General features: G+C 40.0%; 1 protein-coding gene across 3 annotated transcripts in view; it reads right to left on the reverse strand.

The window, feature by feature from the left end:
* The window catches only part of phf14 (PHD finger protein 14), an 84,044-nt gene that overhangs the window by 23,567 nt on the left and 45,138 nt on the right, over positions 1-15,339 (reverse strand). For 2 of the 3 annotated variants that reach the window (XM_037092654.1, XM_037092653.1), the window contains exons 15-16: positions 14,797-14,859; positions 11,479-11,600 (exon numbers count right to left, since the gene is read on the reverse strand). In XM_037092654.1, coding sequence (XP_036948549.1) covers positions 11,479-11,600; positions 14,797-14,859 — 185 coding nt within the window. Of the gene's footprint in view, positions 1-7,210; positions 9,484-11,478; positions 11,601-14,796; positions 14,860-15,339 lie in introns of those variants that run through there. The other variant, XM_037092655.1, reaches the window with a different exon arrangement.

A 15,339-nucleotide genomic window follows, 5' to 3' on the forward strand; every position in this document is an offset into this window, starting at 1 on the left:
ACAACGTTATGGAAGGTAGCCTTCTAGCACTGGATTAGGAAAAGCTGTGAAATAGGTCTCATAATGTACCTGTAGTGTTTACACATTAAGCATGGTAGATTTACTCAAATCAGGGTAGAAATTTAATTGGCATAGATAATTGGCATCTTATGAGTTGTAGGGGCATAAGCCAACAGCTGCTGCACATTAGCACAAATATGCCAAGACAGGTGGATCTCTTTCTCTTTATTTCTTTCTCTCCTTCTCTCTCTCTCTCTTTCTCACACACACACGTGCACGCTTGCACTCGTGCACACACACACGCATGCACACGCATACGCACACACACGCACACACACGCACACACACACACACACACACACACACACACACTCACACTCTTGGATGGGATGAGCAGGCATATCTGCCTAGGAAACGATGTGAATTTAAAGTGCCCTCTGGCCACCTAGTGAATAGAAGACAAATGACCAAAGTGTGTGTGCTCCACTAATGAGCACACTCCTTTTGTTGCACACAAACTGCCAATTGATTTCACATGAATCTCCAACTAAGGCAAAAAGGAAGGAGCAAACTCTTCAGCTTCTCGGCTGGAGACTCTTGAAGACCTTCCAAACTCACAGGAGGGCTCTTTTTATTTGGCAAGACTGTGACGACTGCACACACGATGCCCTAATTACTTTACCTTAATGAACCTTTTGTAATGATTGTTGTGTATCGTGGGGAAGATCTTTGAATTTAAGCAGTGCTCACTGATGCAGGGTTTTCTGTGCGTGTGTGTGATAATGTGCTTTTTAATCTTCATTTATCCATGGCAGGTGAGTTGAACTTTATCCCTTTTCAGCAAAATGGAGAGTTTAAATGGACAGTTCAACACATTCACAAAGAGAGCTGACCAGATTCTTTTCATTGTAATCAGATGAATTGGAACAGAGTCAAAATACATACACAGGAAGCTTTCATGTAGCAATCAATTTTGTGGAACTTTGGCACGATAGCTTGCGTTGACCAGTCGCAAAACATCTTGACATTGCTGACTTTAGAAGGGAAGGTGAGACCTACAATGACTGTTATTATACCAGTTCCATGTTAATTAATACCACAGGTGTTGATGGTGTATACATTTCTCTGTCCATAAACTGACAAACTGGCAGTTTACAAACCCACTATACAGCTCTATAAAGCCTGCGGGCGCCTCAGATTAATACTTTCATCTAGTACGCATCTTGCCCAAATCGGGAAGACAACCGCAACGTCAATCATCGTATTACTCAGAAAATCCAGGGTGACATCGCAGACACATATTTTCCTACAGTCTGTGGTTTTAGCCAGCGGGTTAACAGACCAGATGCTCGGAGCTGGTTTTTGATCCATAGAAGTTAAATATCGACAGCGCTGGGCCCTTGGAGGATGGTGAACTTAGGCCCTCACTGGCCGATATACGTAATGTAGCCAGTCTTCATTCTCTTCAGTCTCTGAGCCATCTGCTACCAGCAGCCTATCTGCTCCCACGACTGCCCTTACACACCCAGCCATAGCAAGGTCCTTGATGTTATCAAAGCAATTTGGCCCTGCTTTAATCATTGGGAAAATTGAGCAGCACCCCTCCCTCCCCTTGTACTTTGGAAGCAGACAAAATCCAATCACTCATAAGAGAGCTTATTGATTGATGTAATCTTATTGGAGGTGAGTGGTGGTGGAGGGGACATGATTGATTGCTTTTGTCTGCTACACGTGTTGCTCTCGGTTTGGTATTTGTGTCCACTTTCATCTTGCGTTTAATCTCTGTGTGAAGTTCTAATTTCCCCTCCAGTGTCACCCTTGGGACCAGTCCTCACCAAGCGGGGATGATGGTCCACAGTTCTAAGCTGGCTTCATTTGATCTCATCCACCTCCTCAAAATCGCTGTCACAGTTCTGTCATGGTCTCATAAAGTCAAAGAGATGTTACTTGAGGATCTGCAAATTGCGGCTATTCATCCACATGCAGAAAAGGCCTGCAGAAATATTCAGTGACTTATCACCACAACTTAATGAAATCACACTGATGACATCATGATGCTACAATAAACTGAGTCGCTTATATATCTTAATGTGTCACTCCATGGCCCGTGTGTCATGTGACATGTTGTGATCAGTTTGCTGAAAGAAGCTGCAATGTTGTCATGCAACAAGCATGCTGGTCCTACTAGTGATTGCATGAAAACACTGATGGATTAACAATAGTACACAACCAGTTTGTGAGGCAGACCATTACAGTATGTTGTAAACTGGGGCACAAGACCAAACCGAGTGATCACAAGTAAAACGTAGCATTAGACAAAGAAAATGCCCATTGTGTTCCCTCTGTAGTTTTTAGTGTACACAAACAATGTTCTCAGTGCTTGTGTTCATGTGTAGGGACCCTGGTGATACTATGTGCAAAATTTCATGTTGTGTCGAGCCTTCTTAGTGTTTCAAAAATAGCGATTTTGATGCTATCGCTAATTTGCCCCTAGCACTCCCATTTAAAATAAGTTTGACCCGATAACCAAAATACGGTAAATCTTAAAAGTGCCTCTTTTGTCATAATTATGCTTTTACACAAAGGTTTGACTCATATACATTCATAAAAAAAGTTGCATGTTGGCAAGAGTTTCACTTTAATGCTTAAGGTTTTCGTTTACATGTCTGACAGAATAACCCTATTGACCCTATATACGGACACACTTTTATATGAATAAAGTTTACAAATTATGTATGATAAACAACCTAATTTCTATATTCATTATTATTATCAGTGTGTAATTGTCAGGGCAGTAGGGCAGCACGAACCATGCTGTGTTCTGTACATAACACTATAAAGATACCAACACAATAGCAATTAAATCAAGTCTACTCAACTCCTGCGAGGGTTACATATAAATTTTTCAGATTGGTTGCACTAGGTAGGTGCACCAGCACATATTATACTTTAGGTGCACCCAGCAATATTTTTTCACTTAATTCCTTAACAATTGAATGACTGTAAACAGGAAAAGGGGTGGCAATACATGTTTTTCTTCATTTATTTTATTTTTTGTTTTCATATAAATCACAACTAATGAAAATGTTTAGCTGCACTTGGCAGATTTTTCAGTGCATGTGTGACCAAAATAGTCACACCCTCAAAAAGGCAGTAGAAACCCTGACCATGACAGCTATGAGATACAGCAGTGGTAAGTGGTAAAAATCAGTGAAACAGGAGCACAAGCTGAGTGGAGACAGACGTTGGCAAAATGGTTAAAAATAAAGTACTGCTCACATCAGACCAAGTCTCAGTATGTTTTAAAGGAAGTGCTTGTTGGATTGTAAACAGCTGAATCGACTTGCGCCAAGCTTTTGAAACTTGAAAATAAGAGTCCAAAAATCAATCTGGCCACTTCCAGTCGTGATGGGCCAGGTGCAAGGGAGTTCATTTTCAAACTATTTCGCTGTTCAACTGAGTGCGAGACCATAAATGTCTGTTAAGGACAGTCTCAAAGTCTGTACCTTTACCCCCCATTTGCAGGATTATCACATCTCAACCCTGTCTCCAAGGACAGGCAATAAAAAAAAAACAGTTTAGCCTTCAGAGATGTTTGACCACAGGTGATAACGTCTTGAGCCAGATCGATACTGGATTTTAAACAATTATTTTAAGAAGGTGCAAGTTTTTGTTGTTTTAAAATCCGCTTAACAATTGTGTTATAGTCCTGCTTTAGGTGTTAAAATATCGGTCAAATGTGAGGAACTTGTTAAGAGCATTATCATTTTGTCCATTTTGATGAGTTTCTCTGTGACTAAACCCCTTGAGAAGCAACTCTCTTGAAAGGCATCAGCTCCCATGTCATATTTCCTTATCAAAACCAAACCAGACGACAAAAACTGTGACAAAAATCAAACACAGAAATGAAGCGCTGAGCTAAAAAACTTTAATGATGAGACACAGAACCCGGGGGGAGGGGGTGTTATTGATGCTTGTTGCTTCTCAGCTGCTTTGTATCCACAGTCTTGGGTCTATGTATTGACAGTGGGGTTGTAGGCTCAAAAACTTCTTTTCTTTTCAGCAGCCCTGGTGTCTGAGCCCAAGTGACTGAAACAAGGCAGTGAATTTATCACAAGTGGGCAATGCAATTATCTTGGGAGTGGCCAGGTGACAGAAATCAATATGACACAAAGCGCTCAGCCATTGACTCTCATCCATGACAAAGTGTGCTGGTGTCTTTCCATAGAAAGGACTGGATTATTGGACTTCGTGAACCTCCAACTTTTTTTTGATTTACTGTTGGGTCACTGCATCATTATAAAAGACCCATTGTTTTACAAGACGGGGAAGTAATGAATAGACTGCTGAAGTCGCACCTATGGAGAAGGCCAAGTCAGAGCGGCTGCCTTTATTAGCTCATCTAGACACAACTCATTCACAGCCGGGATGGAAGGGTTGGGGGAGTGATCTCTACACCCCTCACCTGGTGCTTTGTATGAGTCTGAAGTTTCTCTTTTTTCCAGCAGGGGGCCCCAGTGAACTGGGTGCAACCACGGAGAAGAGCTGATTTCAGGAGCAGGTTTCTGTGCTCACCTCTGCAGGACAAACTGGAGCTTTGGAGAATCTGTCCCAGCCAGAATCTCAAGTCTACTCAAGCGCCACCCTCGCTACGTAAAATTCCAAACAGCTTGTAGCACACTGCAACTCCATTAAAAACAAGTATGTGACGAGGTAATCAATTAAGATATAAGGCACCCACAGGGCTCTACAGCTTATGTTCGGTATGTAATGATGAAAAAATGGGCTAGGAGGCAACACAGTGCGGTTTAAAGATGATAAGACAGAAAGCGGTTAAGGAGGAGAGCGTGTACCTCAGGAAGCATTTGAGCGCACCCACACTGTGGCAGAATCAGTTGGATAAAGAGACGGGGGAAGAAGCTGAAGAGTAATAGATTTTAGCTGCTTGGCCACACTTCCCACACAGCCCCAGTCCCAGCTCTTGTGTTTTCTGTTTTAATAGGGGGGAAAAAGGGTGAAGTCAGCAAAAACAAAATGCCGCCATTAAATCATCTCTCCGGATCCGGTGTCAGAGCAGTAATGGGAAAAGCACTCATCATCGGAAAGGTTACTGCTTTCCAGAAGCTCCCTGCTAGCTTTTCTCTCTCTTTATCCCTCGGCCCATCCCCATCCCGTGGCTACCGGCCTCAGTCTCATCCTCCTAAAGAGAAACCAGCTGTAGCAGAGCTCATCTCTGGTTTGTCGGCTGCTGGTTGGTCCCAAAAGACCCCGGGGTCGAGGATGAGGGATTGGGGCAGCTACAGTTCGCCACGGTGAGGTGGTTCTATTTCACAGAGATGCAACCATTTTGAAAAAACAAAAATGTCTCTCTTTCAGTCTGTCTACCACATTTTTTTTTAAAGAACAAAGGCCATCAATCAACCTGCAGACAATGTTTTGTTTAAGTGTGTTACAATTTTTTTGTTGGCTTTTGACATGACCGGGGACAGCAGGATCAGCTTCATTTCCCCAAAACACTGCTCCGAAACAAAAATCCTTTATAACAAATGGTACATTTATCACTGATTAAACTTTAGTTTATTGTTATTTCACTGTAAACCATCAATGAAATGCTGTATAAACCATTTACAATTATTCATTGTAAAGTTACAATTGATATTTATAGTACTTGGGTTAATGTAAATGGGTTAATAAATACTGTGCAGTGCTTATACAAACATTATATGGAGCAATTATAGTTGCAATTGCCAAATAAATGGTTTATAGAAAAATTCATTGTTTAGCAACAGTGAAATAACAATTAACTTAAGTTTAACTATAAATGTACTGTTCATTAATGATGGAAATTATACAGTGTTACCAAAAATTCTTGAGCATGACCCAGAAAATTCCTGGAAATTTCCCAAGGGTTTTCAGCCATACCTTCCAGCCTCCATCAGCAGATTGTTCACTCTTTGTTCTCTGTGATAACTGAGGAAACTATGTAGTACTTTTTTTTTTGTCAAATTGTGTTTCTGAAGTCAGTAATGAGGCTAAAAACCCAAGTACTGCCAATGATGTGGGTCTAATGTGGATGATTTATAATGCTTCCAGTGGCCCTCCTTACTTTTTATCTCACCCCACCATCAAGCCCCAAGTTAATACCAGACCAACAAATATTAGCTAACAATTGGTGTATTGACATATATGATGTTTGAGTCTTCAGCAACATTGTTCACCACCCAGAAAGCACTGATAAGTTTATATCTATACTAATTCTTCAAGAACCAAATTTAAAGGATTTTTTCATCAAAAATGTGTTTATGTTACGTAATAAATATAATTTCGATTGAGACATCCTTCGATCAACATCTAGTTTCCAGGCTTTGATTAAATTCACTGAGCAAAGTCTTGCTCTCAAGAGGGTGAGCCATTTACATTTTGGACAATATATGACATTTTGTCTAGCGCTGACCTCAGGCCAAGATGTACATTTCAGACACATATTATTAAATGACATTAAGTCACAAACTGCAATGAAATTGTCTGACCAGATTCATGCTCCTGAGAAGATTAACCCCACCCTATTTGTGCTCAGTGGCCAGTGACACATCAGTTGGTTTGTCAGTAGGATTCCATAAATGTTATTGGACTGAACAATGCAACAACCTGATTTTTTTTTCCCTTTTCGTTTGTTTATCGTTGACCATTGGTATTTTCTGATGAACTCTGGAATTGATATGTCCGGAGAATATAATTTGAACTTGACTAATTACGAGGACATTAAACCAATTATCTGTTGATCTTTACAGATCCAAATGCTTACAGATCCAAAAGGTCGAACAATGCCATAGCCAGTCGGTGCTGGAAAAATACTGCTGAATTAAATTGTGGATTTGGATTATTGTGACATCCTCATATGGCATGGAAATGTAGAATAGATTGCAGCTTCAGTACTGTGCACAGACATTTAGCTGTTTTTTAAAAGGTTGACGCTGATCAAACCTTGTCAGTTACTGCAGTATAAGAATTCAACAGATCAGTGTCGACTCTACTGTATGTGGGCTGAGAAGCAACATTTCGTCTGAGCCCACCACCCCCCAACAAGAAGGCCACTTCCCAGGTGATAAATCACAGATGACAGAGGGCATTACACGCACAAACGGACCGCCGCTGCCGTACCTTTACAACAATTAATTAGCTAGCTGACACTCATTTATCACTGCGTCAATAAGGTGAAAAAGTCAAGAGTTTATTAAAGCTCTGCTGAATTTTCAAGAGCTATGGGCTAGAGGCTGAGACACTTCACATACATAACAGCAGCCACATTCACATTCTTACTCCATACAGTACCACAGTAATACACTATACACTAGACAATTAATCAGAAATAGTCCCTTTAAAAGCATGTCTGTAAACAAATGTTTGGCAACTCAAAGAAAATATGGTAGTCACTGTAAGACTACATCACAAATCAGAGCTAAACTCTGTTCACAACACAAGCTTATGCTATATAATCAAGTATGTAGGCACAAAAAGTAAAGACATGTATGTTTGACCTCTGCAATAAATACTGTACACACTGTCACACTACATAGTTACCTGGCATTCAAATTCTACAAGACCACATCACTTATTTTCAGTTTTAAATTACTGTACAGATCTAAAAGTAAGTAGATATAGCCATGCATTGTTGAAGTGACATGCTGTCTTTAAGACTGAGTATGAGCGATAGGAAAGGACTGGTCAAGGGTCACCAAGTCATATTACACTGAGATCTCCCTTCTCAAGACAAACCCAACATGGCGTACACTGTAGGGAGACAAAAAGCAAGGAACTGCATGGGCTTGACTGCTCCCAAAAGCATGCATATAGGACCCTGGATAGGCAACAGAGTGACATATGAGGGCAGAGTGTGACACTTGTCATGAGCCCTGACAGAACAGCAAGCAGCTGTTGTTTTGACAGCACTGACTATGGTCCTTTGGGGACACGGAGACAAAACCGGGCTTCTTTCTGAGGACGTGGCAGTTTCACTGTCACTTCAAGATATGACAGACGAAGACTTCCAAATGCTTTGAAACACTAGAGAAGACTGGACAAATATTTAAGTGCTATTACTGCTAACTACACTAGATTGTTTCTACTACAGATGCTTTATGGTAGCATCACTTAACTGCTACACTTGATACATATGAAACAGTTGGGTCTTCTATTTACAACACTAATTTTTTCTTACTTCTGGTCCTCCATTTACTTAGAAAAAGCAACACTCACATCTGGGAAGTGCAAGTGCTTTCTAAATGAACAGAATTCACACTGGTAGATAACTTCAGTCAATAATACTGATTGGTACTGATGGGGAAGTCTAATGGGGACAAAAAAGCAGAGCACCAGCCCAGTACCAATGAAAAAAAAATAGTTCATCTACAAGATTTAAAATACATGTTGGATGCAGGTGAGCCCCTGCAGGCATGGAGAGGAATTATTTGAGATAGCGTCCAAAGTCAGAGGGAGTAAAAATCAACTGAGCACGGCAGTTTTCTGTCTTTTATAGCAGCTTGAGTGTTTCGTGTGTTTAAACACTGCAACCAACGAGCACAGAGTCTTACACTCATTTATTACAGAGGGAAGCTCAGCTACCATGTGAGCAGTCAAGAGGCTTTGGGCAAACTTATTATATACAACAGCCACATTTGAACACAATCTTAAAGATTCCATGGGTGCTTGAGCTATTTAGGAAGTTTCCTTTCATAGAAATCTACAGTGGTCTTCATGTTTCAATAGTGGGTATACTGTCCTATCAAAACAGTTTGATTTGATTTACTTCATAGTTGATAGATCCATCCCTGTCCAACATCTTGTTTCTAAAGGAAATACATTACATTAAACAATGCTATCTCTAACCCTATTACATTACTAACCTTAATCCTAAGTTAACCAAATCATGGGATCCTCAAAGATATCAGGACTCAATTTCCTGGAACAGTTGCATCCATCATCTGGCTTGACGGTAAGCTCTCCAGTCATTCTCTTCTTGTTTGTGTTTAATGCTACCTAATGAGTGCAACAGAGGTGTTGTGTTAATGGGCCAAAATAGTTTAATACTCAATAATAATTAATCAGTAATTGTATAATGACACATCTTTTTCTTTCTTGGTCAAAACTTTGTAGATGCAGGCAATTGCATAGGTGCAACTGGTGCCACAATTGGTAAATTGTGGAGTGTTAAGACAGCTAAGAGCAAAGGGTTCAACATTAAATAAAAAAAAAAAGGGCTCCAACAACACTCAGATTTAGACAGCTCCACCCAATTTTCGTTGGACAGTTGTTGGTCCAGTTTGGTTCAGAGGTGGTTGCGGGGCAGCATGGCGGTCTCGTTCTTCAGCCTGACCCCAGCGCCTTTCTTCAAACGCCTCAATCTGCCTCTCTCTGTCTCTAAGCCAATGGTCATCTGGCCCGAGTTTTTATGGGAGGTGAGGTGGCTGCCCCGGCTCTCAAAACCTGTGCAATGCAAAGATAGAAAGAGTCAGGGCAGCACACCTCATACCCCGACCAGCATCCCTTACAACGTCAACACTTAAAAACGCATAACAAATAAAACACAAATGCTTTGGTTTTTCAAGTGTTGGGCTTTTCCTTTGATCTATTTCCATGATACTGCTCTTACCATGGACACAGTATCATTTTTTTAAGAGCAGCACAGGATGTCTCTGCATACACGTAAATGTAAAATGATGAAGTTTCTTGATTAAGTTTCTCGATACTTCCTGTCAAGTCTAGACAAACTGCGCTGTAATGTTGTAAATAAAGCCAAAACCCTAAGAGGGTGGTGGGTGATGACCTTCCTGATCTTATTTTCAGTATTTTACCCATTTTGACTAGTCTTATCAGTACAACAACATGGTCATGCCATAATCACTTCTCTGCTGGTTTAAGTTCTACGCAGTCATTTTAAATCTACTTGATGTTTTTATATATAAATGTCGAAGGATAAAAAGTTAATGGAATGCAACATTTTCTGTACGTGTATTGCATTAAATGTCAACAAAGAAAGGGAGCGAATTAGGGTTGCAAGAACTATGTTCTTCTCTGATTAAATGACGGGTTATTATTTGATGTATTGATTAAAACATTAGAAAATAAATTGGTTGGCTCACAGTGGGCTACAAGATAGAGTTTAGTTTGGCACAAAAAATAATGTTAAGAAAATTCAAATATGAATTATTGTCTAATTACAATTTTTTCATAATCTGAGCACAGTCAGTTGAGTAACAATTTGTGTAGGAAGTCAGTCAATTAAGAGAATGTGAAAAAAACAAACGAAAAAACAAAAAAAAATTAAGGAACATCAAAAAATCATCCAAATAAACAAAAACATTTAGCCTGTGGTCCACCATTTATTTTGAATTTTGGCCAATGTTCGGGCACCCCTGGAATAATTGTTCAAATGAGGAAGGTTTATGTTCTTCTATTTAGGGAATTAAAAAAACATCTGTGCAGGAGCTGCTGACTTCTATTGACAGCAGTTTAAGAGCTATTGAAGAAAACAGCAAAACCATAGCTGGTGGAATAAAGAAGTGAATGACCAATGTATTTCTTGCCTTACTCAACAGAGTGGCAAGACTCTGTTGTTATAGTAATGGAATCAGTGCTGTAGAATGTGCATTAGTCAGAACGTATCAAGACTACAGGTAAAGATGAACCAAGTGTTGAATCAAAAGCAAATAAAAGCAGGAGCAGATGTGAAGGAGAGAAAGGAATGAGAGATGTCATGTTAAAATGATAAAACATTCAAGGCTTCCTTCCAGTATTTGAGAATGAAGGCTTCTGTAGATAATTGGTAGAATGTGAAAAGATGCAGAACGGTGTCATGCTCAAAACACTGAACTGTTTTAACATAACAATTCAAAAAGCCACAAACTGGTTTAGGTTACAATATGCTAATGTTTTGGAGGGCCAATATTAAATTCATGAAGGAAATTCTGGTGAGAATGGAAAATTCCTTTTACAGTCATCACATGACAATGTGCTGACATGGTGGCTGCTGTGATCTAGGTTTATATTTTCTCACAGAATACCAATGTCAAAGAAGAATCCTGCTGATTAGGAGCCTGACACCTGAAATCCCATGAAAGGAGCAGAATAAATTGTGCTATTCATTATGCCTTAATGAACTGTGCAAATGTATGTGGCAGGTCAATATAGGGGGCCTATGGAGAAGATACCCTCAGCCCCCTGATTCTGCAGAGCCGAGGCGGCCAGGCCCTAATGAAGACTGAACTTTAATCATCAGGAGGATATGGCTTCCTCACGAGACCAGCGCGCACACACACACGCACATACACGCGGACACATACACACACGCCTGCACACAAATGCACACATACACACAAACACACCCATACATACACACAGAGCATGTTTAATAACCCCCCTGTTCTCTCTCTGAGCCACACATAGACACACACACACACACACACACACAGGTTCCCTCACCTCACAAGGTTTTCGTTGTCACCCGGTCCTTTGCAGGTTGTACACTCAGTCCTTGTGTCATCTGCTTTGGGTTTTTTCTGCATTGCAGACTGCCGTTGTCGGCGTTCCCGTGGCAGTGGTTCCTATGGAAACACAGCTGATTAGAATCAGGAGCTGTATGGGCACTTGGTGGTGGTTGGATTGTATAAAGGAACGAAATGCTAAACTGTAGAGGGGGAGAAAACATTACAGCAAATCTTTGTCTGAATACAATTCATGAAAGTGACTGTCTTCTGACGACATTTCTGAACTTAGAGCAAATGAAAATGCAAATTTGTTTGCATGTTTCAGTTTTCATGACCTTAATCTTTGTTAATAGAAATTCAATTAAAAAAGGCACTCCCAAAGAGAATTTACACATTTGGAAATTAGTTCACACGGTCAGCAGGATGTGCACGCCCTATGGGCCACACAACGCGGAAGCTATTCAGCTGGAGGTTGAGCATTTTTGGGTTCATGCGCTACTGAGCAGCTTTCAAGGTAATAAATGGGGATCTGCCTCCAAGGTTCTGTCCAGTAGTAATAGGTCCATGCATAAAGCATGCACATAAGAGACTTAGACTGACCGAGTGAGCTAACTTCCAATTAAGCACCCAGCTAGCTTGAATGGGGATCGAATTACTGATAGTGAAATGAGTAATTTCCTGGTGATTGGAACACTCAAAACAAATTATCAGCCACTTTACAGAGCATTCTTTCACACAAACACAACAAATCTTTTAAATCACTTTGCCATAAAAGTGTACTGAAGGGATACGGAGCGGCAGCAGCTAGCTTTACCACACTAAAAAAGATGGATTCTCCACTGCCCACACTAGTGTCTAATCAACAGGCATTTGAAATGTGCAGGAGGTTTTCTAAAAGACAATATTAAGGCTAAAGCAATAACAGACAAAATCACAGAATTTATTGCACTTGAGGCCCAGCCCTTTTCCATGGTTGAAAACCAAGGCTCTGCTGGCTAATGGCACATTAAGCAGCCGTGGGCTTTCCGTGTATTTAATACAAGTGACAGGTGTCATTTGACGGTTTTTATCAAAGCATTTATTTTAAAAAACAAAATGGTCTTTAGAAGTCAAAGTATATTTTACATTTTTCAATGTACTGCACTATAGTCCAAATGACATCAAATTTCACTGGCATGTCATTGTCAGTTGACGGTACAAATCTCTAATAAACAAGCTTCATTTAATATAAATCCTTAACAACAAAAGCCCCCCATGATTGTGTTATCTGAGACCTTTTATCATAAAGTTGTAAAACCAGGAAATTATGGCTTTTTACCATCCTGAAATAAAGGAGAGGAAAAAAAAGCATCTTTCTGAAAGTACAAACAGGGACGCAGGAGAGAAATTAAACTTCAGAACACAGAGATTCAGTGGACAAGTGGACTTTTGAAAATTCTTTTCTCTCTGGTCTGAGTATCAGTATTAAAACACGGGATTGTTTGAGGGGGTTCGCAACCCCGCTCAAAGTTGGGTCCAGAGCACTCCACTCTGCTCTGGAGATAGTCCATCTCAGCCATGGCTAAGCACAATTTGGCACAGTTAAACTGGTAATGCAACCGCACATCAACACTGCTCAGTTTGACTCAGGGCCAAAAGTGCCATAGATAAGCCCCATTAGTTGTCCTGGATCAGATCTCTTGTCAAGTCTTTCAAGAGATAAAGAGTTGACAAGAGTGAGTGATCAATCTCATATTCATGTGTTAACTACAGAGCTGGAGTCATGACATGGTCAACCTAGCATACAGACTAGTAGCAGAGAGAAACAGCTAGTCTGGATCACTCCAAAACTCCAAACTACATTCCTGTCTCTACAGGTCAGCAATTAACTCATTATCTGTGTTTTCCATCTAATTGTCAGGCAATGGACACAGACTCTGACCCATGGGACTACGAAGGACATGAAACAAAAGAACCAAGTTTCTAATGCAAAGGTGAGGGATCTATTAATTGATACGTTTTCAATCAATAAACAGGGAGTATGGCCTTCTCCAGGAGCCACCAGTGTAAGAATGTGTATGAAAGCGTGCATACTTGCTTGTGCTGTAAAGTGTTTTGAGTAGTCAGAAAAAATGGAAAAGTGCTGCATAAATGCAGAGCATATTCCAATTAAAGCATCAGGTCTCATCAATAACAAATCACATACTGCTTCATCTGGTATACAGTGGTCCACCACTGTATTCATGGTTGCACACATACATTTGGATGTTTAGTAATTATAGGTTGTGGGTGTAGTCATATATGATGGAGTTGACTACTGAATGAAGTAATACGGTCACTGATAAAATGTCAAGAAATGTAGCAACCTCAAGAATCATTTTCCTTTTTTTAAGAGTGGTGCCCAGGGCTACATTTAATGCAAGTTAGATTCTGTTACTCAGTACTCAGTAAGTCTAATTATTTCTGACAGCTAAAGTTGACTGACATCATTCTACTTCATCATTGCATCAATTTGTGTTAACAATGCAGTTTTTGGTAGCACGTGGGAAGAGCTTAAACATCTTATTCCTTACACAGAGCTTGCTGCCCCGCATGAGGCTTATTAACTAAGTTATGTCAAAAATGACAAGGTGAAGTCCAGTCTAAGCTATACTAACACTTTGTGGCTCCAGCTCTGTAGTCAACATAAAACTATCTTTTCATCTTGTAAAGAATGCAAAAAAAAAAAAAAAAAAGCATGTTTTTTTTCTCTGCTGGAGCCAGTCAGCAGTGAAATGATCAGTGAATCAGTGAATCCACTGACATAAAGTAATCAAGTGTCTCTTAGTAAATACACCAAACATTGCTTTGCATAGCTTCATTTCAAAAGCAAAATTTGTGTGCATTCTCAATACATGTAACACTTCAACCATCTTGAAACTGAATCAAGGATTAATGATTAACCAAAGAAAATAAGTGAACACAACATTTATGACTGCCCTTCTACTAAAACATTCTTAAAAACATGAATAATAATGCCCCAAGTTACCAGGCCTTAGGAGGCAGGTTTCTTTTTGAATTTCATATTCTGATTATTACATCACTCCCCCACAATACTGTAATGACCTCTCTGACTTGGTATTTAACAAAACACATCTACTAAGATGTCTGAGGTTGATGAAATGAATTTATTGATATCTTTTTTTTTTTTCCATAAAATGGACAGTATATATACACAATATAGTAAGCTGGTAAGAGCAGAGCTGAACCGGTGCTATCAAGAGTTGGAATATGACAGTAGCATGTAGGCTAGAACAACAGCAGTAGCATTCTGTAGAATAATTATGTGACAAACCTCGATTTTATCCTCTCGATCTTCACAGATGGGAACTCTCTTCCTCTTCTGCCCCCTGGTTCTCTGCAAAACAAAAATATTTCACGCTAAAGCAAATAGTTACATATAACTTTGAGGGTTCTCCCCAGACAGTGGAACAACCGCGCTGCGCCGCTATACTGCTAGCTCAGCGCCACTATACTCTGTTTCAATATTAGCTGCTTTAAAGCGGGTGTTTGTGGGCTGCCGTGGTCTTCTCGCAAAAAAAGCATCCGTCCGTCCGTCTGCCCCCCAACGGTGCACCACTACACTAAAAATTTCTTGGGAGAACCCTGACTTTGTAAATTTCAAAAACTCAAATTCAGCAAACAACAATTTATATTTGCATTGTAAGTAATAAAAATGGTTCGTTAATCATGGTTGTGGTTTTCACAGTAAAAAATCTTAACTTTTTCCTATTTGGATTTTATTGTCTTTGTGATTTTAGGTCCATTGTGTCAATACAGTATGTCAAAATGAAAAAAAATAACTGTACAGTCACACATGTGAGGTTGTACTGAAAAT

Source organism: Acanthopagrus latus, chromosome 3 (genome assembly GCF_904848185.1).
Source record: "Acanthopagrus latus isolate v.2019 chromosome 3, fAcaLat1.1, whole genome shotgun sequence".
Taxonomy (NCBI): Eukaryota; Metazoa; Chordata; class Actinopteri; order Spariformes; family Sparidae; genus Acanthopagrus; species Acanthopagrus latus.